Source organism: Hordeum vulgare, chromosome 5H, assembly GCF_904849725.1.
Source record: "Hordeum vulgare subsp. vulgare chromosome 5H, MorexV3_pseudomolecules_assembly, whole genome shotgun sequence".
NCBI classification, from domain to species: Eukaryota; Viridiplantae; Streptophyta; class Magnoliopsida; order Poales; family Poaceae; genus Hordeum; species Hordeum vulgare.
In genome coordinates this window covers 242,355,193-242,378,161 of record NC_058522.1, presented here as the reverse complement: position 1 = coordinate 242,378,161, position 22,969 = coordinate 242,355,193, and the positions used below count along the sequence as shown (strand labels likewise).

The following is a 22,969-nucleotide window of genomic DNA, read 5'->3' as shown; positions in this document are numbered from 1 at the left end:
CAAGCATAAAAAGAAAAAGAAAATACCCACATCAATCTTCACACAAGATCAATGATATAGGACTTACATGTGCAATACTTATCTCACATTTAAATGTGTTTTAGCAAAACTGCTCGTAAAAAGAAAGGTGAAATATGTCATTTTTTCTTTGATATGTACATCCGAGACATTTTAGGCTGAAGCTACTCCAGAAAAGGCTGGAGTTTAATCGCCCACAGAAATAACTGTATCAATCATGAGTTCCTGCTCGTGTATCCTTCTCTTTCATGAATTCCCTCTAGAGCATCAATCTACTCTTTTTTGGGGGCCTGTGATGTGAAAATTTTGTCCGTACCATCTGATATCTTTGATGATCCACATTTGCTAATGTATCTCTGAGGCCCCTTGTGTTTGCTATCTGGTTTATAACTTTTGGTTTTGATTTTTTGCTACACTTCTTCTGATTGCCATAGTCAATCTCTGTTTTTTGAGTAGCAGTCATGATTGGATGGCAGGCAACAAATTAGAGTCTGTGATGCGCTAAACTTCATAGCGACTTCGGTACTGTATATTGCTGAGGGTGATTTTTGAATGAGATATCATGCGTGTGCCGTCTCATGTATGGCGTATACATCCCTTTGTCCGACACTTCTTAGCCTTGCCCTTTTTACGCAAAAAACATATGAAAATATTGCAGCTGGATGCGTTGTATTTTTTCATTGCTCATTCTTGTTTACTCGGCCTTGCCTGGATCATGTTTTGTGTGTGTTCATGCCGAAATATGTTTGGATGTCTTCTCAATACGCAATCAGTCCAGTATGCGGTACTATACAAAAAATGATTCTCTACTAAGAAGGAACACGAGATGCAAACTACTGCACTGTCCGTGAAGACTGAAGGTCAAAATTAATTTACAACAAATTGTTTCACACACAAGCAAGGCAGATTCGTGATGTAATGGCAGGGGAAGGATTAGGACACAGGAGGGGCTACGCCCTACGCTACGCTACGGCAGGAGGTTGATGCAGGCAAGGCAGGCACTTCAGGAATCGGATGCCCTAAAGAGGGTGAGCAGGGAGAGGAAGAGGTTGATGACGTCGAGGTAGAGCGCGACGGCGGCCCAGATGTACTCGTCGTAGGAGTAGCGCTTGATGAGGTTGTCGGTGTCGTAGATGATGTAGCCGCAGAAGACGAGCGCCGCCAGCCCGCCGTACACCATGAGCGAGATGCGGCCCAGCGGGAAGAATGCGTGGATGAGCGCGAACACCATGAGGATCATCACCGCCGCGAACAGGAACGGGCCCAGGAAGTTGAAGTCGTGCCCACGGCTCGCCGCCGAGAAGGTGTACGCCGTCAGGCTCACCACCACCACAGTCGTCAGGATGGCCGACTCCAGGATCACCTCCCCCTTCGTGAAGGCGCATGTGAGCCCCACCGCGAAGCTGATGGCCACCGTGAAGAGCGCCAGCAGCAGCAGGTTCACCGGGTGCCGCTGGTAGTAGTAGTAGTACAGAGGACACAACACTTCGTTCCAAACACACGGCCGGGCACGGTGAGCTTCAGTCACACACATCGACGGAAACAGAGCATGCATGGCAACGAAGGATTGATTTGAGATCGCGCGCGCGTCGTATAAACGTAAGGAAGGGGACGTATCCATGAACGGGAGGATGATGAGGAAGATGTAGAGCCCGAAGCCGGCGGGGGAGGAGACGAAGAAGAGCGCGACGGGGCGCACGAAGATGACGACGGAGGCGACGGCGATGGTGAGCAGCATCTGGATGGAGACGAAGAAGAGCGCGAGGAGCGGCGGCGACTGGTGCGGGGCAGGCGTCCGAGCGAGGGCCCGGCAGCCGACGTCGAGGCGGTGGCCGGGGGTCGAGTGGGCGACGCGTGAGCACGGGTGGGAGACGCTCGAGTCGTGCGTGCGAGGTTTTTTTTAATACTAGCAAAAGGACCCGTGCGTTGCAACGAAAGAAAAAACAATTATAATCTCCAATGGTGCTGATCATATTATGTCTTTAAAATCTTAGGACATTTCTCGAAATGCATAAACATTTTTTGAATTAGCAAACATTTTTTTCAATTGCACTCAGAAAATAACACACAAACTATTTTTCAAAATCCTGGACTTTTATTGTTTTCACCAACATTGTTCTCAAAATTATGAACATTTTTGAATATGCGAATATTTTTACAAAAATCCTGAGCATTTTTGAATTCACAAACATTTTATTTTTTCTTCCAACTTTTATTTCAAAATTTCCAGTTTTATAAATTGCAAAAGTTTTTCGAAGTTCTAAATTATTTAAACTAAAAAATGGAACAGAAAAATGAAAATAAAAAACGAGACTAAAAACAAAGGCACGAACTGTTTTTAAGATTTTTACACGGACTTTTGTTTAAAATCGTTGACTTTTTTATTTTATGAACATTTTCTCAAAGTTTAAACTTTTTTTTAATGCAAACATTTTTCAAAACTCTTGAGTAGTTTTTGAATTCTCAAAAAAAAAAAAGTTTTTTTAACATTTTATTTCAAAATTCTCAGTTTCTTAAAATTGAGAAAAGTTGTTTGAAGTTCTAAATTATTTAAAGTAGAAAAACAAAATGGAACTGAAAAGAAAAATAAAAAAACTAAACTAAAAAAACAGACGTCCAAGCATGGGCGGACCCAAACAGGTGTGTTGCATCTTTTTTCAACGTCCAGACCGTAATATAGGAGGTGCCTACATGGGCTGGTCCAGTCCGGATATTTTTCTATTTGAAACGTTTTTTATGACTTATAGGTAGCATTGGTGGGTAATTTTAGTCAACTTTAAGGGTAATTTGGATGACGTACGGAAGAAGCACTATTTGCTTTATTAGTAGGTAAAGATGCGTGGATGGCAGAGTTTCGTCCGCTCACTTAAATTGCTAAGCGTACATAGTGAGGGTTATTTTTCATGTAAACGGTTAGATCTAATTAGGTGGGCCGGATCGTGTGGTGGTATTTTACCTAGAATGTCCTGTGTATGTGTTTTCGGATGCGTTTAGGAAAGAATATGTTCGCTTGTTTATTACTCCCTCCGTCCCAAAATAATTGTCTTAACTTTGTATTAGCTCTAGTACAAAGTTATATTAAGCTTGAGACATTTATTTTGGGACGGAGGGAGTAGTATATATAGATTAGGTATTAAGGGAGAGATTTGGGAGAGATATGAGTTTGTGGGGGAGCTCAGTACTCTATTTGTGGTAGTTCATTTTCCCCAAACACGCGGAAGAAGGAATCATCCCTAAACCCTCCTCTCCACGCCGCCGAAGCCGACATGGCCGTCCACCACCTCCTCCGCCGCGGGATCTCTAGTGGGTCTCCCCTCCACCCTCTGCGCGGTCTCCTCGTATCGCAGGTATACGCACAGCTCCCGCCCTCCTCCATTACTCAACGCCGACGCGTCGGTTCCTGATTTCGTGGTGGTCCCTTATCTGACTTCCCTCCTCGAAGGAGTTCGGGCGGCGTCAGGCTAGCTCGGCGGCAGCGGGGGACGCGGTGGCTGAGCTGAGGGGGGCGCGAGAGGACGTCAAGCAGCTGCTGAAGGAGAAGTCTTGCCATCCCATCCTGGTATCGTATACACGACCTTGGATACCGAGTTTTCGAGTTGGAACAGAGGAATGCCCGTATTGGGCTTTAGATTATCTTCTGGGCAGCCAAGGAATTCTGAATTTAACAATACGTCATCCTTATGTAGTCAAGGGACTGACACTGCTTTATTATGTTGTTACGAGTGCTGTAGAAGTTGGAATGTGAATTTCCTTGATAGATCTCGGATTACATGTACAAGAGTATTTATAGGAAAGAACTGCACGTCCTATACAAGTGGCTGCAGTCGCCGACGTGGTCTATCCAAGATCCTAGACTTACGCTAGGAGTAACGTTACAAGATTGTCTAACACCCCCCCTCAGCCGGAACACCGTGGGGAAGGATGTTCAGGCTGTAACGAAAATCGGTAAAAACTTGAGACGGCAGCCCCTTGGTGAAGACATCAGCAAACTAAGAGCTCGAAGGCATGTGTAGGACGCGAATTTCGCCAAGAGCCACCCGATCGCGGACGAAGTGTAGGTCGATCTCAATGTACTTTGTGCGCTGGTGTTGCACCAGATTACATGCAAGGTAGGAGGCACTGATGTTGTCACAATACACGATAGTGGCCCGCGTGGGAGGGAGATGCAGCTCATGGAGAAGTTGCGCAACCAACATGATTCAGCCACACAGTTTGCCACGCCACGGTACTCTGCTTTGGCGCTGGACCGAGAGATGGTGGGCTGTCTCTTTGAGGACCAAGAGACAAGGTTCGAGCCAAGGAACACACAAAAGCCAGAGGTAGACTTACGGGTATCCGGGCAACCAGCCCAATCCGCATCGGTGTAAGCAATGAGATCCATGGAGGACTTATATAGTTGGAGACCATAGTGTGAAGTGCCCTGGAGGTACCGTAGAATGCGTTTGACAAGTTGCATGTGACTATCGCGTGGAGCATGCATGAATAAGCAGACTTGTTGAACGACATAGGCTATATCAGGTCGTGTGAGAGTTAGGTACTGTAGGGCTCCGGCGAGGCTGCGGTATTTGGTGGGATTAGAGAGGAGTTGGTCGTCCTGGGAGGAGGCCTTGGAGCTAGTGTCGATGGGTGTGGAGACAGGCTTACAGTTTAGCATCTTGGCACGCTCTAGGATCTCTAGTGTGTATTGTTGTTGGCATAGGAAGAGACCCGAATTGTTGGTGGTGACGTTGATGCCCAAGAAATGGTGGAGAGGGCCAAGATCTGACATGGAAAATTCTGATTTGAGGGAGGTGATGACGGAAGCGAGGATGGAGGGTGAGCTAGCCGTGAGAATAATGTCATCTACGTAGACTAGCAAATAAGCAAGAGAGGTGCCGCGTTGCATGATGAACAGGGAGGAATCACTCTTTGAAGCTTTTAAACCCAGAGATAAGAGAAATGCTTGGAACCGAAGGAACCCTGTGCGTGGAGCCTGTTTGAGGCCGTATAAGGACTTGCGAAGAAGACAGACATGATCTGGCCGAGAGGAATCCACAAAGCCCGCTGGTTGGGAGCAATACGCCGTCTCATTGAGGTCACCATGCAGGAATGCATTCTTGACGTCTAGCTGGTGAATTGGCCATGACTGAGAAGTAGCAATACTGAGCACCACGCGGATTGTAGCCGGTTTCACGACCGGACTGAATGTTTCACCATAGTCGACGCCCTCTTTTTGAGTGAACCCACGAACAACCGATCGAGCTTTGTAGCGAGCCAATGAGCCATGAGGGTGGAACTTGTGACGAAAGATCCACTTGCCCGTGACAATGTTAACACCTGCAGGCTTAGGCACCAAAGACCAAGTAAAGTTATCCATTAGAGCATGATATTCTTCTAACATAGCTTGGTGCCAATGGGGGTCTTTTAGAGCTGATTTGTAGGTGGGTGGGATGGGTGAAATAGGTGGGGATGTGGCAGCTGCAACAAACAAACGTTTGGGCATGAGAAAACCGGTTTCGGCACGAGTGGACATGCTGTGTACGTTTTGGGGTGGCCGAACCGGTATTGCATGGAGAGGGAGAGGTGGTGCAGGCGGAGTGGACGATGCGGAATGCAAGGGGGATTCGGTGGGGCCGCCGGGTCTGTTGGCAGGTGGATCCGGTGAGGAATGCGAGGAGGAGGCAGGTGAGCCAGTCGTGGCAGGAGAATCGGGCGGCAGAGAGGCAGGTGACGTGTCGCTGGTCCAGGCGACGAGGCTGAGGCGGAGTGGGCGGGAGAATCGGTCGGGCTAGCTGGGGAGGAGCACGCGGCAGCTGCGGATACGGGGGTTGGTGGGGCGCGAGGCGGATCAGGAGGTGGTGGGGTGTGGGGCCCGTACGAGGTTTGTTGGGCGGGATCCAAGGAGGCCGGCCGGTGCATGGGATCTGCATGGCGATCCGGTGTGGACGTGAGAGTGGTGTGGTCTGGTGTGTGTGGGCGGTACGGAAAGACCGCTTCGTCGAAAACGACGTGGCGTGAAACAATAACACGGCGTGTGGAGAGGTCGTAGCACCTTGTGTTCCAGTGGGTATCCAAGAAATATGCAAGGGGAGGATCGGGGGGATAGTTTGTGGTCCATTGTGGCATATAAGTTGGGGAAACATAAGCACCCGAAGACGCGAAGGTGGGAGTAGTCGGGTTGTACGCCATGTAGGAGATAGTAAGGTGTGTATGGTGTAATGGCGCTAGCGTCGATTAAGTAGGTATGTGGCGGTGTGTAAAGCTTCCACCCAAAATGGAGGGGTTAAAGTGGCTTGGAGTAGGAGGGTACGGACAATGTCGTTAGTGGTGTGAATAAGGCGTTCCGCTTTGCCGTTTTGGGGGGATGTGTGAGGACAAGAGAAACGATAGTCAATACCATTGTTCGAGAAGAAGGAACGAAGAGACGTGTTGATGAATTCACCGCCATTATCACATTGCATACTTTTGATGATGACATTAAATTGTGTGTGAACAAAGGTGAAGAAGCGTTGGAGCACGGTAGAGGTCTCGGAGTTTTGGCGCAATGGAGCACGGTAGAGGTCTCGGAGTTTTGGCGCAAAGGAAACGTCCATGAGTAGTGGGTATAGTCATCCAGGATAACAAGATAGTATTGATAACCGGAGAAACTTACAACGGGTGATGTCCACAAATCACAATGAATTAAATCAAATGGAGCAAACGTTTTGCTATGAGAAGAAGAAAATGGTAGCCGTGGCTGGCGCCCTAGTTGGCAAGCACTACATGGTGAATGAGGATCCTTATTACAAGCACTAAGAAAATCACGAGAAATTGAAGAAAGGGTAGTAGGGCCGGGGTGTCCAAGACGCCAGTGCCATAAATCCGAGGTGGTGGTGAGGAGAGCGGACGCCGGGGCTGGTTTATTGCCAATGAAGGGGTAGAGATCGCCGGTGCTAGCGGAGATCATGAGAACTTGACGAGTGCGAAGATCCTTCACAAGAAAACCACATGGAAAAAATTCAACAGAGCATGAGTTATCTTTGGTAAACTTGCGGACGGAGATAAGGCTAGTGACAACAGTGGGAGAGACAAGTATGTCCGTGAGTCGAAAGTTGTGTGGGTGAAGGGTGGTGGAGCCGGTGGCCGTGACGGGGAGATGTTGTCCATTGCCAACAAGAATGCTAGAAGGAACATGTTGTAATGAATTACTAGACGAGGTGAGGATACCTTGGGTGCCGATCACGTGCGAAGAGGCTCCACTGTCCAAGTACCACTCGGGGGCATGTGGCGGGTTGATGCCGGAGTTGCTGAAGGCGGCATTGAGCATGGCAAGATGCTCCCACGAGGGGTTCGTGGGCTGGTAGGGCGATGGCGTCTATGTGGGCGGGTACATGGCGTAGGCGTGGGCGTGAGCACCAGGGCGGGGTCCCAAGACGCCAGCAGCGTTGGGAGGGATCCAGCCCGAGCACGGTGATGGCAAGGCCATGCCGTATGGAGCGAAGTAACCGGTGAAGGGGGAGAACACCGACTTAGAAGACTGGTTGCGCCCGGAGGAGTCGTTGCGCCTGCGGCCGCGGCCACGGCCACGGCCACGATCACCATCGGGGGAGCGATCGCCGCGGCCACGTCCGGAGGGCTGTTTTTGGGGGTGCGGGTGGCCCTGGGCGCGGTTGGATGTGGGGCGATCAAAGGGACCGGTGCTGGGGTCGCGGTCACCCGATCCATGGGCACCGGCCTCGGAGCTGCCGCCTTGGCCGCGGTCACCACCGGGGAAGGCAAAGGCCGATGCACTCTCCTCGGCGGCGCGTTGTGCCTGCGATTCCTCAGCGAGGACGACCCTGGAGAGGACGGTGTCGAAGGGCAGCTCCCGGTCGCCGAGGACGACGCGAATGGTGTCGAGGCGCTTGTCAAGGCCATGGAGTGGTCGGTTTCGCTGACAGCGTGGTCGATGCCAGCGAGGCCGTCGGTGAGGAGCTTCATGCGGCGCGCGTACTCTGAGACAGAGAGATCGCCCTGCTTTAGGTTGGGGTACTGCCGGTTGAGGACCATGAACCGGGCAGCGCCATTGGCGAGGAAGAAATCTTTGATTTTCTTCCAGATGGAGTAGGTGGTGGTGGCGCCGACGACGTGGTCGATCATGGGATCCGCAAGAGTGGCATAGAGCCAGAGGGCGACGTGGGCGTCGAGCTCAAGGTAGGCGGCATCAACGTTGGGAGGCGGAGGGTGTTCGATGAGGTAGAGTACACCGTAGCGGATCAGGACCATGAGAAAGAATGATTTCCACTTGTGGTAATTGTGATCGGCGGGGTTGAGAAGAAACTTGATGTGGTTAGTGATATGATCAGAGAAGATGGGGTGGCGGGGTGTAGGTGGAGCCGGCGTCGACGGCGGCGGAGGGGTGGTGAAGAGAGGGGCGAACTGAGATCCGGGAGCGGGGGAAGAACCCTGAAAGATGAAGGGCGGCGAGGGCGCCGCTGGGGAGGCTGAGGCCGTGTGGGCGGCGGTGGACGCCATGGAGGACGCAGGGGCCGGCGTGGAACCGGAGCTCGGGGCAGCGGAAGAGGAGGAGGAGGCGGCGTCGTGCTCGGCCATGGGGTCCTGGGAAAACTGATACCAAGTTGGAATGTGAATTTCCTTGATAAATCTCAGATTACATGTACAATAGTATTTATAGGAGAGAACTGCACGTCCTATACAAGTGGCTGCAGTGGCCGACGTGGTCTATCCAAGATCCTAGACTTACGCTAGGAGTAACGTTACAAGATTGTCTAACAGTAGATGCACCTGTCTGCAACCTGTCACACACGCAACTTCTAAAATTATTTCTCATCTTTGTTGTATCTGCACACCGCACAGTTCCTGGTTTTGCATCTGCTTGGTCCAACATTAACTGACGCAGCCTACAGATGTCTCTTTGTGACTTGTCTACTGAACTGCTTCTGGTTTCAGGTTCGCTTGGGTTGGCATGACGCTGGTACTTATGACAAGAACATTAGCGAGTGGCCCAAGTGTGGTGGAGCTAATGGTAGCTTGAGGTTTGAAATTGAGTTAAAGCATGCGGCTAATGCTGGTAGCGCTTCTCCTCCACAGGTTCTCTTTTGCTTCATACAACTAGGGCTGTTTTTTTTTAAAACTAGTTCTGCTGCAGGTCTTGTGAATGCTTTGAAGCTTATTCAAGCCATCAAGGACAAATATGCAGGTGTTACATATGCGGATCTGTTTCAGCTTGCCAGTGCTACAGCCGTTGAGGTACTTCGTGGCGCTTCAACCTGTCGATGATGATCATTCCTATAAATACTCTTAGATTAGCAATGATGCGACTGATTTGATTTTGTCATTTTTCAGGAAGCTGGTGGCCCCAAAATCCCCATGATCTATGGAAGGGTTGATGTTTCTGCCCCTGAACAATGCCCACCAGAGGGGAGACTCCCTGGTTAGTAATTAGTATCCATAGCCCAGCTTACTATGTATGCCGATTTAGCTTATTTCTGATCTTACCGTCTCTGTCTGCACCTTTAGTTTTGCATGATATAGATCTCTACATCATGTAGCAACAATTTCTCGGTGATGGGAGCAATAAACAGTTATCTGGTAAACTTGAATGGTTATCCGTTGATTGCTGCAGATATTTCGGTTTACTGATTAAATCATCAAAACTTCAACAAACCAAATGAAGCCCCTATGTGTGTTTGCCCATGCTACTTGTCTATTCTGGACTTTGATGAGAGCGGTAGAATATACAGTTTCATAATTCTTGCAAAGGGAGGTATATTTAACTAAAACATGCACGTACTGAAAATCAACTCAGTTTTAGATTCTATTTATTTACCTGTTTGACATAAACTTATGAGCTAAGCTACCACATGCAAAGGACAGAACTGTCTCATGGACGTAATCTGCTTCACGCAAACATGCCTCCTGAGGATATCACATGTATTTGAATGCTTAGTTATCTGCTGTGTTTAACTAAGACATGCATTCATTAAAAAATAACCGAACACTTGATTTTGTTTCTCCACACTGTTGAATACGTATTAATTTATGAGCTACCACATGCAATGCGACAGTGTTATCTCTGGCCATTATCTGCTTCAGGTCGACATGCCTCCTTAGGATGTCACCTGTATTTAAATGTATATTTATTTTATCTGCAAAATGTACTTCGATGCACCATAGTAACTTCAGTAATAGCTTCTCCAGCTGGGCTGGGCTAATTTGACCCCCTATAAGTGACTCAAAAATGACTTAGTTTTGTACTAACTTTAGTACAAAGTTGAGTAACTTATTTTGGGACGGAGGGAGTAGATTACAACATAACGCTTTTCCAACTAACTTCTAATGGTAGGGCCTTTCAAGTTTTCAACAATCATGATTTTGTTTTCTTACAATATCCCTTTGTCATCCCTACAAGAGACTGTTAAATTCCTTGTATTATCTCCAACGTTGCATCACACTGTGCAAGATCAAATTATGACTGTGCTGTAGCATGATAGTGAAAAGTTGCATCGCCTGTGCAAGATCGAATCATGATCGTGCTGTCTTTTTGTAATAAAGCAACTTTTTTTACAACCAGTTCCCTTCTCAAGTAACGCCACATTTTCTCATGTTTGGTTTTTTCAGTTCTACCAGTGCTAATTCATGTTTCCTTTGTGATGTACTTTAGGTTGACATTTAGGAACCAAAATAAGAACTAAACTTGTACCTTTTTGATGCATGCTGATGCTATCATATATTTTATGCCACCCTTTCAGCTGCTGGTCCTCCTTCACCTGCTGAACATTTGCGAGAAGTATTCTACAGAATGGGCCTGAATGACAAGGTACTAGGAGACTTCTGTGTTACTTTTAACTCTTCAATACAACATACTTCTGGAGTTGCTTGTCTTATCTGTTTTGTGATCTGTAGGAAATTGTTGCATTGTCAGGAGCACACACACTTGGACGATCAAGACCAGAGCGCAGCGGCTGGGGTAAACCTGAAACGAAATACACTGTGCGTAAATTACAGCCGGAGCCAGTGGCAAATCCAGTGTATAAGCCATGGGGGCAGCTGCCCCCACTAAATTTTTGGCGTCCTTTTAATATGTCAAGCTAAATAGTGATTTGCCCCCACTTAGCAATCCATTTACTACATCTTTGCCCCCTCTAAAATTTGATCTTGGGTGCGCCCTTGGCCGGAGCTCATTGTTTCTATTGAAACATATTCATGGTACTAGCTGAATGACCCATGCGCTGCTACACAGTAACAGAAGTAACAAATATAAATCCAATCATGTGGGGGTAACTATTTCCATCCATTACGAAATAGATTTAGATATAGTAACAGCCAAGGCAACTCAGAAATCTCAAAACAGTAAAAAGAAAAAGAAATATTTAATAGATTATTCAATAAAACATCGCCAACACTTCCTTGCATAGGGGCGTCCTGCAAAAGGACAATGTCATATCGCTACTTTGCTGGGTGCTAACAAGACCGAAAGTCATTGTTCTACACTGAAAGTGTCATTTAGCCATATCAATTCAATTGTGATTTTTGAATGAACTACAAAAAGTGAGCTATATTCTTATCACCATCATTAACTTTTCTAGCACAGAGCTTATATGTTCATACAAAGCTGTTCTTCTTGGTGCCAGCATGTACAGCATCATTATGTTCTCACTGAAGAATGTTGTGAACCTTATATCATATTGTTAGCCTGATTGGTTGTTATGCTTGACTTGCCAGAAAAATGGACCTGGTGCACCTGGGGGGCAATCTTGGACATCACAGTGGCTCAAGTTTGATAACAGCTATTTCAAGGTGAGATTCCTACTTTGCAATATGCTATAGTAATACCTGCAATCATTACTATCTTACAGTTACAGAACACATAAAATTTAGGATGTCAAAGAACGACGAGACGAGGACCTTCTAGTTCTGCCTACTGATGCTGTGCTCTTTGAGGATCCATCATTCAAGGTTAGTCATGATTCTCCCATTGCAAAACATCTGTAGCTCTGATTCTTTGAACATAATTTTGTGCACTATCACGTTTGCAGATTTATGCCGAAAAGTATGCTGGGGATCAGGATACATTTTTTGAAGACTATGCTGAAGCTCATGCTAAATTGAGCAATCTTGGGTCTAAGTTTGACCCTCCTAAGGTAGATGGGATTTTGAGAACTACTCGCTCCGTCCGGAAATACTTGTCGGGGAAATGGATGTACCTAGACATATTTTAGTTCTAGATACATCCATTTTTATTCATTTGTGTGACAAGTATTTTTGGACGGAGGGAGTATTTATTAGATCCAGGACATAATTAACCATATCGTAAGGTCATGCTGACTCATTGAAATGTTGCAGGGTGTATCACTAGATATTTGCTGCTGATGAACTGCATTTTGGTGAGTGAAGATGACAAGGCTCTGTTTCTTGCAACTATTTTCTAGGTGTAACGAATCGGATCCACCGAAGCCGTGTTTTGAGTTGTGTGCTCCATTACCAGAAATAAAAACAACATTGGACGGTTCTAGGACTAAATAACCGTTTCATTTATGATACTTACACATGTTGTTTGGCACTTCAAATGTGATCAAATATAAAATAATACTATCAGGCTGTTGCCCCTTTGCGATAGCAAACACACTGGGATATTTTGTTTGGTCTACAATATACCATCCTGAAGAGGTGATAAAATAATACTATCAGGCTGTTGCCCCTTAGCGATAGCAAACACACTGGGGGATATTTTGTTTGGTCTACAATATACCATCCTGAAGAGGTGAGCTCATTTCCCTCTTGGAAACCCCAGGATAGCCTGAATCATATCTCCCAGCTTGCCTTCAAGCACGCCTTTGAGGATCTCGAGCTTTGTTGCCGAGTAGGGCGGGTACCTAGCCCTGGCCTCCCCGATGAAGCCTCGGTTCATGACTGCCTTCCTGTGGCTGAAAGCATCAAAGCTGAACTTCCCATGGTAGGCGCCTGTGCCGCTCTCTCCAACTCCTCCAAATGGCAGGTATGGGTTTGTGAGCTGCAACATCACAAACCAAATGTCAGCATCCTTACTTTAGTTCCCTGTAAAATCTGTATGTTCCAAACGTGGCCTTGTGCTGATTACATGTATGCTGGTGTCGTTGAAGAGCATTCCTCCTGCAGAAATGGCCCCCTCGAACTGGTCCTGGAGCTCATTGTTCCTGGTAAAGAGGTAAGCTGCAAGTGGCTTAGCCATTGAGTTGATGAGACCAAAGCTTTCATGGATCTTGTCAACCTGAAAGAAAAAGATAGCATTCGACTCAGATGCGCATCATGTACCACCAGTAGTCTCTTGTGCTTCTTATTATTTCGAGGGGAATCCCCTGTGCTTTTTATGGATAAAAAATGAAGTAAAATTCTCCGAATCTGAGAGAGAGTTGGCTCTGACCGTGATGATCGGAAGCAAGGGCTTTTTATGGGTAAAAAATGAAGTAAAATTCTCCGAATCTGAGAGAGAGTTGGCTCTGACCGTGATGATCGGAAGCAAGGGCCCGAATATTTCCTCCTTCATGATGGCAGAATCGAGAGGGACATCTAGGAATATTGTAGGGGCAATCTTCCTGCGGTACGATGAAACGATATGTGGGTAGATCAACCAAACGCATTATGAGCATGATGGTAGTTTGCTAGAATTGGTAATGTGAAGATTGAATCCACTCACAGCTGCTGTTCATCCCTCTGACCGCCAAACACGATCTTGTCGGAGACCATCTCTTCGTCCATCAAGCCCTTGAGCCTGTTGAAATGGTCGACATTCACGACGCGGGACAAGTCTGCCGATAGAAGTGGATCCTTTCCGTAGAACTTGTCCAAAACTTTCTTCAAAGACTCAACCTTCCAAGTTATGTTCAACGAAAAGTTAGGATTCGACACCCTTGTCAAGGAAAGAAGAAGAAAAGGAGAAGAAGGTGTGTAAATAAACATAGTATATGCGTGTACCAGCTTTGGGGCCAAAGTCTGCGTGGTTATGATGAAATCAGGAGCAATGCAGGCCTGGCCATTGTTGCAACCCCACTTGCCAGCAGCGATCCTCTTAGCAGCAATCTTTGTAGGAAAAAAAAAGGGTCAAGAAACACAATTTAGGAAGAATGGAACATCCAGCGGAAGGTGACCGTTTTCTCCCGTAGGATTTTGGCAATGATCATTCAGACTGGGGGAGATTATGGGCAGATTAGTTTTACGTGGAGATCGACGTTTGAATCCACAACCACCGGGCATTTGCCGCCCAGCTCCAAGGCGACCGGCGTCAGATGCTTCGCCGCCAAGGCCATCACGATGCGTCCGACTCTACTATTGCCTGCAATTTTCCATGCGACATGGCGAGAAGAAGGTTTAGAGCTTCATTGATGGCGGTCGTCAAGAACTGACATGGAGCCCACGCACGAAAAAGAGAAAATAAGTGTCATGGAGATTGCCAGTTACCCGTGTAGAAGATTTTGTCCCACTTGTGGTTTAGGAGCGCGGTGGTCTCCTCGACGCCGCCCTCGATGACCTTGATGCAGGTGCCGTCGACGAACCGTGGCAGCAGCTCGGCCAGCAGCGACGACGTGGCTGGTGCAACCTCAGACGGCTTCAGGGCAACGGTGTTGCCGGCGGCGATCGCACCGATGATCGGGTCCAGGGACAGCACTGAGATGATCGGTACACATGTCGTTTGGAACGGCATTAATTTCATGGTTTTTTCCATTTGAAATGAGACTCATTATGAAGAGTAAGAAGATAAAAGACACTACTCCATCTGTATATTTTTATAAGACGTTTTCGATCACTGAAGTAATGGTCTAAAACGTCTTATAAAAGTTTACGGAAGGAGTATCACTTAAGCTTTCCCGCATCCCAACAAGAATTAATCATTAGAGCTGGATCTCGAGTCAATTTTCTTATATGTCCAGCTGCAACTGGTAAATCACATTATCATCTAAGTCCCTGTTTGATAACAAAGAATTTTCGTAGTATTTTTAGAATACTGCAGTTTTGGAGATTATCATAGTTTTATTTACAATGAGGTGTTTGGTTGCCTCTAAGAATTGTGATTTTAAAACTGCAGTATTGAAAAAACTGTGGTTTTTTCTCTGCATAAAAAAAGAACCCCAGACCTCTTTTTAAAAAACAGAGAAGACGAAAAGAAGGGGTGGGACGTCATTATCTTCTTCCCGTGTACTTGCTCGATCTAAACTGCAGTAATATGTGGCGTAATCAAACAGTTTCTCTACATTGTGAATACTGTAAAAAATGTTGTTATATTAAAACCATGGTATTTTTTATCTACACGTAAAATCATTGCAGTTTTTAATACTTTAGTTTTTTTACTACTTTGTTATCAAACAGGGCCTAAGTGTCATGGGAGTATTACTGAGCCTGAAGTAGTAAATTTCTTGTATTGAAAACAAATATGTAATTTTAATAAAATGGTACTACACTTCTCTTTTCATAAGACGGTTGGATGTTAATCCGAAAGTGTATAAACGTGACTCGGATTTAGGAAGAAAGTAAAATAAAATAATAACTTCTATTAGATTTATGAAGAAAGTAAAATAAAATAATAACTTCTAAACAGACGACATGTATTGTTAATAAAGCTTAGTAACTCAAAGTTCAAATGATGAAAGAGATTATCCTTGAAAAAAAAGTGATGGAAGGAATTGAGTACAATCAATTATTTACCTACTAATTGTGGCCTAGTGAAAACTTCCCCACATAAAAAAGAATCCACACTTTACCCCTTAGTTCTGCTGTTGTGACGGCTGTGTCTACGGAATTGCCGAATAGGGACTATCATCCCGGACAATGCTGCCCCGCAAGAACCCAACATTCTAGTTTAACTTGGCGGTGGAGCAGAACATATCATTCCAAACGCCATGCAAGCGTGAACTCTCCCTGCGACGCCCTAGCAGCGACAACTGATGGATCGTCGACGGCGGTATGGCTGTTGCCAGGGATCCACCCCCCTCATCTGGATGAAGGAGGAGGACGCCACCCTCGTCGGCCCAACCGCCCCCTTGTCCCGATGAATGAGGTCGCCCCGTCGAGGCCCAACCGGAGCCCAGGAACACAATCCACGCCATAATTCGTCTCTCCGTCCTCGAAGCTTGGAACTCCTACAGTCATCACTGTGGAGTAGTAGCGGCTGTCGCTTGTGAGTCTCAGCCCTATGTTCACTTCGAGGATTTCTTGTCGTCAGTGTCGAAGGACGACAAAAACTAGATGGCATCGACCTCCGACTAGCATAGGTAGTACTAGGTAGCACTACTGCTCAAATAGAGACATTGCTTATTTGAAATGTAACTCGCTCATGATATGTAAAGCAACACATTTCGACAATTACTATAGTTTAGTTTAAATTATTTCTCTGATACGTTTGATATGTCTACTGTGATCCTAAATTGTCCCCGTGAATAGAGGAAACTGACAAAGAAAAAAGAAAAAAAGGCTGCATTACGATGACCCTATGTTTGCGCACAACAGTCGCAGTCTCTTTATAGCGCGGCAATTTGTGATCGCTATGTCAAATCTGCTAATAGCATCACAATATGGCTATATTCTTTTGAAGGGGTAAAAAATGTCCAAAGGTGTTGAAAAGTGAGGTATAGATAAGAATTGATATGTGGTTAGTTGTACTATAATTGACTCGTGGCCTTTTATGATGTGTAAAAATAAAGGCACCGTACATGATGATTATATTATTGGTTAAAGAGTTGTCCTGTAAAAATTAAACAGACATTCCTAAATTACAGGAGTAGTGCCATATCTTGTGAACGGGGACTCTCTCTGTTTTACAATATACGGATGATATAATTTTCTTCATCAAACATGGCCTATATAAGGCTACAAATTTGAAACTCTTACTTTTAACTTTTGAACAACTGTCAGGTTTATTTTTTCGGGTTCCAATATTCTCCACATGTATGGCATATTAGATATCAGGAGGCAGCCCACACATATCATGTGTGGGCGAATATTACACGCCCAACAAATATTATCATCCCCGCCCCGCACGTGTGACATGAAACAAATCTGTCCACACGCCCCGACGCAACTACGTTAGTTACCTCCAAGGATGACAATTTTAGTTACCTGGGATAGCAAATGTATTTGTAAAAGCATGGCAATTCTCTCTGTTTTGCTTAACTATAATTATCATGTCTAATTTATGGTAGTTGTCGCGTGTAATTAAATTATAGTTGTCATGTGTAATTAACTACTTGTCACATATGGTCAAACACTTATTGCCATGTGTATTTACCTAGTTGTCACTTGTGGGAAAATCATAGTTGCCATGCATGGTTAATAAGAGTTGCCATGTTATCTAGTAACGTACGAGCGTCGTGTGGGCGAAGAGCAGCTCGCCCACACACGCGCGAATTAGGTGATGACTGTATGGACAAAAACTGGTTCGCCCACACGGCGGAGCTGGCAATCACGTGCTTCGGGTCGTGTGAGAAAACTCTCCAACACCCACAAACACGATGATGCCTACGTGGCATTGAAAATTTAACAAATTCTTTTAAGATTCGTGCAAAACAGAATCAACGTGAATCAACGTATGTGGACGAAATGCAAACATGTCACACATGTGAACGTTACCATTTGGAATTTTTGTTTTGTTTTGAAAAGGTGTATTATATTAATTGATCAACAAAGATTCATTACATTCACCATCGACCAGTCGCAGCACGCAGGCCAATACTAAATCGAACTTACCCTTACTCATACTATTCCTAGCATAACTAGCTAGAGCATGGGCACAAGGGCCATTCCTAGGAATCTTAGCAATAGTAAAATCAGGTTTAAAAATTAAATTCCATAAAAATGAATTGTTCTGCTGAATTGCTTAATTGTGCACAAGGGCAATTCCCAATCAAATATTTGGGAATTGTGACTCATTATCGACACCTCACTAATTCACAGTAGAAAGAAACAGCTCAACAATGAAGTTGCTTCTGAGGGTGATTAGGCTCTTTGTTGGAGGGTGATTAGGTTTGATCAATTATGTTCTTACAAACATGATTTTCTACATGCTTTTATTTTTCCAACTTCGAAAAAGGGTCTTGCGAGGACTGAATTACTTCAGATCCAGGTTCTTTTGACAAGAAGACAATGAAAAGAAAAAGTATGGGCTAACCAGATGAAGCATGCTTTGTCGATCAAAAGACCAGGGAGGTTTAGGCATTCAGGATCTTTAGGTCAAGAATGCTATCTTACTTAGTAAATGACTGTTCAACCTACTTACCGAGGATGGTGTTTGGTAAACTCGCTTGCACAACAAGTATAAAGGTCAAAAAGTAGTGTCCTAGTCATAGTGAAAGCCCGATGACTCGTACTTTTGGGCTGGTAAGATGGCGATAAACAAACATATTTGTTGCTTCGGATCTTTCACGATAAAGTACAACTCCGAAATACATTTTGGAAGGACAAGTGGCTAGGAAACACCACCCTACGAGAATAGTATCCAACCTTGTATTCATTGTGTGTGATAAAAATGATACTCTTCGTGTGTGCTCAACTCCGCCCCTCCGGAGGTATCATTTAGGAGGGATTTGATCGACCCCTGCCTTGTGTTGTGGAAATGTTTCTACCATGTTTTGATTCGATTAACTTGACACAAGGGATGGACGCGTTTCGCAGAAATCTAACTACCTTTGAGTTTTTAATAGTTGACTTTATATATCATGCACTCACGCACTCAGAGATTTTAGTAGGCAATAATAAATAAACCTGGAAATCAAAGATGCCACTAAAAATTAAGATTTTCATATGGTATCCTCGGAGAGGAGTTGTGTTAACTAAAAACAATCTCGCTCGACACAATTGGCAATGAAGCAAGAAATGTAGCTTTTGTACTTAATGCGAGGACAATCGAACACCTCTTCTTTCAATGCATGTTTGCGCGTTCTACGTGTCCAGTCATTCAAATATCATTTAATTTGTATCTATCCATAAGTGTTGCCAATATATATAGTCAATGTCTTGACGGAATACAAAATATGTCTGGCACGCTAATATGGGTGGGGGAGTGTCTACCTTACTATGCTCGCTCTGACTATGTAGAAATGATTGTATTTTTAATGACAAAATCTCTTATTCTACACAGGTTATTTACCGTTATACATACTGATTTTATATGTGATCTATACTACACCAGACGAAGTATCAATCATTATTTAAGACGGTGTGTATATGGTTGGAGCGAGTGGTTCTGGAAGGTTTTTACTCTACATGACATTATCTCCGGATCGGTCCACCTCCTTCGTCAACACAAGCATTATTTTGGTCTCATATATGACTTCATTGTTGCCAATTTATCATTTTTATATTTCTTGTCAGACAGTTTGTTTGATGGCTATGTACATTATACATATGCAAAGAGCATATGCTGTTCATAATGATTTGTATCCGCACGATGCTACATTTTAAGTTAATCAAAGCATTTTTCTTATCAAAAAATTGTAGTGCATGAAAGACGCACGGTACCAACTAGGGTTAATGCACGAAAGATACATGACATAGAAGAAAATAAATGAAGCTACATTTCAATGATGGGATTGTGGCCGTCTGTCAATTAACTAACTATCTGAAACTGAGCTATCTCAGCGAGATGCATTACTGTGTCAGCGCAGGAAGATGGAAGTGATTTATAGAAGAGCTGAAAGATACCAATGTATAAATGCCGACAGCGATGGACCCAAACCCGCAGGACGGCAATCATGCACGCACGCAACCCTCCGTTTTTACAACAGTGAAGTGGGGGGTTGGCTACGTGCCACTTCATTACGTGCACACCAACCACAGTAGTATACGCCAGAAGCATTTGCCCGCAAAAAATAAAGAAAATAATACACGCCAGCCGCATGAGCATGTGTGGCTGAGCAAGTCATTCCCATTCTTAGACATCTCACCTCGTGCACACATGTTGCATGCATGCATCTATTCCCATTTTTTTGGGGTAACTTTTTAGTTGACCCTGATTATATTCCCTTTTGATTACTATATGATCCAGTTTCATTTTAACTTTAATTTGTATCCTACCTATATACACAATGAAATTAGTAACGCACGCGTGAAAGCTTGTTGAATGACATTTTAATTTATTGCTAAACATTCTTTCGTCAACTTAGTGTTCCATGCATGTAGTTAGGAGTGCTCAAATGAACTTACAGATAGGGTAGTTCCAGGCAGAGATGACGAGCACCACCCCGAGGGGCTCCGGCGTAATCCTCGCCGTCGAGGGAAAATTCATGAGCTTTGCAGGAACCTGAATCAAGAGCACATCGCTATCAGTGCTCCTTCTGTTTCTAAATATAAGTCTTTTTAAAAATTTCATTAGTAGACTGCATACGGAGCAAAATAAATGAATCTATACTTTAAAATATGTCTATGTACATCCGTATATAGTTTTATAGTGATATCTTTAAAAAAACTTATATTTAGAAACGGAGGAAGTAGTATAATGACCATTATGTAATATACTTTAATATAATGTGAATACTTGCTCTCATTTTAAGTTCTGGTTATTATTTAAACTCATGATAACGGACTTTGACCCCGCGTCACCCCCGTTCGGGCGGGGACGAAACCCTAGCCGTCCAGGGCTTTTCTTCCTTCTCTCCCTCACTTTGTCGTCGCCATACGCCGCCGCCAGACTAAAGTCTAGGGGCCGGCGGCGGTGGCAGGGGCCTCACTCTCTCTTGCGCCATGGGGTGCGGAGCCCCACGACATGAGGAGGAGAGGCCGAGCTGGTCTTGGCGGCACGACGGGCATCCCTGCCTTGACCGGCGGCTGCGCGACGATCGGCTCTGCCTCGGGCGACGATGGCTGTGGGTGTGGCGGTCAGCCTTGTCCTAGACAAGGGTGTTGACCGCGTTTAGCAGCAACGATCAGATTTAAGGCGACGGGCCATCCGACCTTGGATCGGCGACGACGGCATGAAGGACTGGTGGATGGGTCGGCGCCATGAGTGGTCTGCCCCCGGTTAGATCTGATCTAGCCCAATATGGCCTGCTCGTTGTGCGGTGGCTCGGATCGGTGGCAATCCGTGTCCACGATGCTAGATGGAGGTCCGTTGAGGGAATGCGGATGAAAACATCATTCTCGACTTGTTGCCAAGACCGACCCATCTTGGTTGGGGCCTTCGGCTTTAGATGTTGGTTGTATGATTAATAAAATGGATGTATGCAAAGACCGGGGTCATATTGTTATTTGAAAAAATAATGATATACTTATATCTGTAAGTGATTAGCTGCTGTGGGTACAAGAGCATTATTGTTTTTCTATCAATAGGTTTGTGTACAGTGTAGGCTTCATAGCTGTAGCTGAACTATTGATTAAGCTATCAACATCTCGTATCATATCAAGGCCAAGGTATTAGTGAATCTCAACTTTCAATCCTTTGGCAGAATCGAGAGTCTCACAAACTTGGCCTAAAAATCACAAGTTAATTCTAAGCCAACGATCCAAGTATGGTAAAAATAATAATTAAGAATCTCATGCGAAGTCCAAAATTGTGTTACATATGGAAGGTGGTGGCCAACGATGATATACCTTCTGGGGTTTCATCCATTTCTTCAGATTCTTCAAGGCAAACAAGCATGACGACTTGACCAGAGATATCTGCCTCATAAAAAAATCATAATTGACGAGGGAACATTTAACCTGTAAGTAAGCTCTGACTAGCTACGAGAGTAAGCCCATTGCAAAAAAAGATAAATGAACCAAAAGCACAAAATAATACTGATGTATATTAATTGATGTTGATTTACTTTGTACTAAATCATCGACTATAAATATGGATCCGAGGGAATAAATGATTTTTTTAGTTGATAATACAGAATGGCCTTTTTTGTGTGTGGTATTCAGTTTCAGGTGATCGGAAAGAAACGAAGTATTTGATTAGATCTGTGGCACATATCATTTGGATAAATAATTGGATGGCAGAGACTATTAAAGAAAGAAAGTGCATGTTTGATTTTTCTTCCTTTTTTCTGGGTGCTATAGCCTATAGTTACATGAGAGCATCCGATTGAATTAAAGAAAGAAAAACAGAGCTGTGAAATTATGAGTTAGTATGATGAAGCGAGTTGTCAATCGAACCTGCAAATAGAGCAGACAGAGACTTTAAGAAGCCAGAAATTTCAGAACAGTGTACCAATCTAGTCGACCTAATTAATACTTCCTTCCTTCTTAAACAATTATAGTTGGAAAAAATAATCTAATTCTTTCTAATAACAATTATTTAGATACAGGAAGAAGGAATCTCAGTTTTTTTTTTCAGAAAAAAAGAACCCACGAAGATCTTTTTGTGTTTTTGTTTCGAGGGAAACCCACAAAGATCTTAACAAACTACCAACGTACGATCGATCGTAATCGTACAGGAGAAATTAGGACGCGTAGAGGATGCTTGACGTACTTCGTGGACGTGTGCTTCGGTCTTGGGCTTGCCGAGGTCGGCGTGGAGGGCATCGCATATCTCCGCCTCCATCTCCGTCGCCATCCGCAGAACCCCTCGCAGCTGCGCCGCCCGCCACTCCGCCGGCCTCGTCCGCCCCGCCGCGAACCTCGCCCGGAGCTCCTGCACAGCCGCCGCCTTGGACTCCACCATGGTATATATGTAATCTAGCTACCCCTGGTGAATTACGTGCAAGCAAGCAAGTTAGGTCGGTACTATGGAGGGAAGGAGGAGGCTGGAGGACCGGAGGTGGTTTTGTAGGATGGCCGCCTGCAGAGACGAGAGACGTGCTTATATATGTGTAGCGTTTCTTGTTTTTTGTTTAAAAAAGCGGTTGGTCGCTCTGTTTTGTTATTATCGCTTTGTTCGTTTGATCATCTGGGATAGCCGGATCGGCACCATCCGTCCTCCGAAGATTCTAGTGAATTTTCGTTCAAAAAAAAAGATTCTAGTGAATTTTATCATTAAGGTCCTGTCAAAATCTATATCTATACCTACCTATATATATATATATATATATATTATATTATAATATAT

General features: G+C 44.8%; 3 protein-coding genes and 1 non-coding gene across 5 annotated transcripts; 2 read left to right on the top strand and 2 right to left on the bottom strand.

The window, feature by feature from the left end:
- The first annotated feature begins 305 nt into the window (after positions 1-305).
- On the top strand, positions 306-383 carry LOC123400613. Its single transcript, XR_006610833.1, has one exon. It is a non-coding gene; the product is annotated as a small nucleolar RNA snoR117 (small nucleolar RNA).
- A 619-nt stretch (positions 384-1,002) lies between these two features.
- LOC123396552 (protein LIFEGUARD 2-like) lies at positions 1,003-3,286 on the bottom strand. Its single transcript, XM_045091459.1, has 3 exons — positions 3,201-3,286; positions 1,640-1,892; positions 1,003-1,507 (listed from the first exon to the last, which is right to left on the bottom strand). The coding sequence occupies exons 1-3, from the start codon at positions 3,284-3,286 to the stop codon at positions 1,022-1,024; spliced, it is 825 nt and encodes a 274-aa protein (XP_044947394.1). The 3' UTR covers positions 1,003-1,021.
- Positions 3,173-12,594, top strand: LOC123452914 (probable L-ascorbate peroxidase 6, chloroplastic/mitochondrial). Its single transcript, XM_045129653.1, has 11 exons — positions 3,173-3,365; positions 3,461-3,577; positions 8,926-9,046; positions 9,125-9,225; positions 9,322-9,409; positions 10,728-10,795; positions 10,882-10,968; positions 11,701-11,775; positions 11,857-11,934; positions 12,015-12,119; positions 12,322-12,594. Exons 1-11 carry the CDS (start codon positions 3,285-3,287, stop codon positions 12,346-12,348), a joined length of 948 nt encoding a protein of 315 aa, XP_044985588.1. The 5' UTR covers positions 3,173-3,284; the 3' UTR covers positions 12,349-12,594.
- Positions 12,489-22,713, bottom strand: LOC123452913 (aldehyde dehydrogenase family 3 member H1-like). Of its 2 annotated transcripts, none has more exons than XM_045129651.1 (10): positions 22,394-22,713; positions 21,529-21,597; positions 20,146-20,242; positions 14,413-14,619; positions 14,172-14,287; positions 13,930-14,034; positions 13,652-13,824; positions 13,379-13,550; positions 13,076-13,225; positions 12,489-12,988 (listed from the first exon to the last, which is right to left on the bottom strand). In XM_045129651.1, exons 1-10 carry the CDS (start codon positions 22,583-22,585, stop codon positions 12,746-12,748), a joined length of 1,524 nt encoding a protein of 507 aa, XP_044985586.1. In that variant the 5' UTR covers positions 22,586-22,713; the 3' UTR covers positions 12,489-12,745. The 2 variants fall into 2 exon arrangements, with proteins under 2 accessions (XP_044985586.1, XP_044985587.1); XM_045129652.1 differs by having other exon boundaries at positions 13,460-13,550; positions 22,394-22,710.
- Between the last annotated feature and the right edge of the window lie 256 nt (positions 22,714-22,969).

Excerpts from the sequence above, each read along its gene's own strand:
- LOC123452913 (XM_045129651.1), bottom strand. The coding sequence starts at position 22,585 with ATGGTGGAGTCCAAGGCGGCGGCTGTGCAGGAGCTCCGGGCGAGGTTC. Across the intron at positions 14,035-14,171 it reads ATTCAAACGTCGATCTCCAC|ATTGCTGCTAAGAGGATCGC; the intron begins GTAAAACTAATC and ends TTTCCTACAAAG. Across the intron at positions 13,551-13,651 it reads CAGAGGGATGAACAGCAGCT|GAAGATTGCCCCTACAATAT; the intron begins GTGAGTGGATTC and ends ATCGTACCGCAG.
- LOC123452914 (XM_045129653.1), top strand. The coding sequence starts at position 3,285 with ATGGCCGTCCACCACCTCCTCCGCCGCGGGATCTCTAGTGGGTCTCCC. Across the intron at positions 9,410-10,727 it reads ACCAGAGGGGAGACTCCCTG|CTGCTGGTCCTCCTTCACCT; the intron begins GTTAGTAATTAG and ends CCACCCTTTCAG. Across the intron at positions 11,776-11,856 it reads TTGATAACAGCTATTTCAAG|GATGTCAAAGAACGACGAGA; the intron begins GTGAGATTCCTA and ends CATAAAATTTAG.
- LOC123396552 (XM_045091459.1), bottom strand. The coding sequence starts at position 3,286 with ATGTCGGCTTCGGCGGCGTGGAGAGGAGGGTTTAGGGATGATTCCTTC. Across the intron at positions 1,893-3,200 it reads AATGAACTACCACAAATAGA|CGTCTCCCACCCGTGCTCAC; the intron begins GTACTGAGCTCC and ends GCACGACTCGAG. Across the intron at positions 1,508-1,639 it reads TCCTCATCATCCTCCCGTTC|GAAGTGTTGTGTCCTCTGTA; the intron begins ATGGATACGTCC and ends TGTGTTTGGAAC.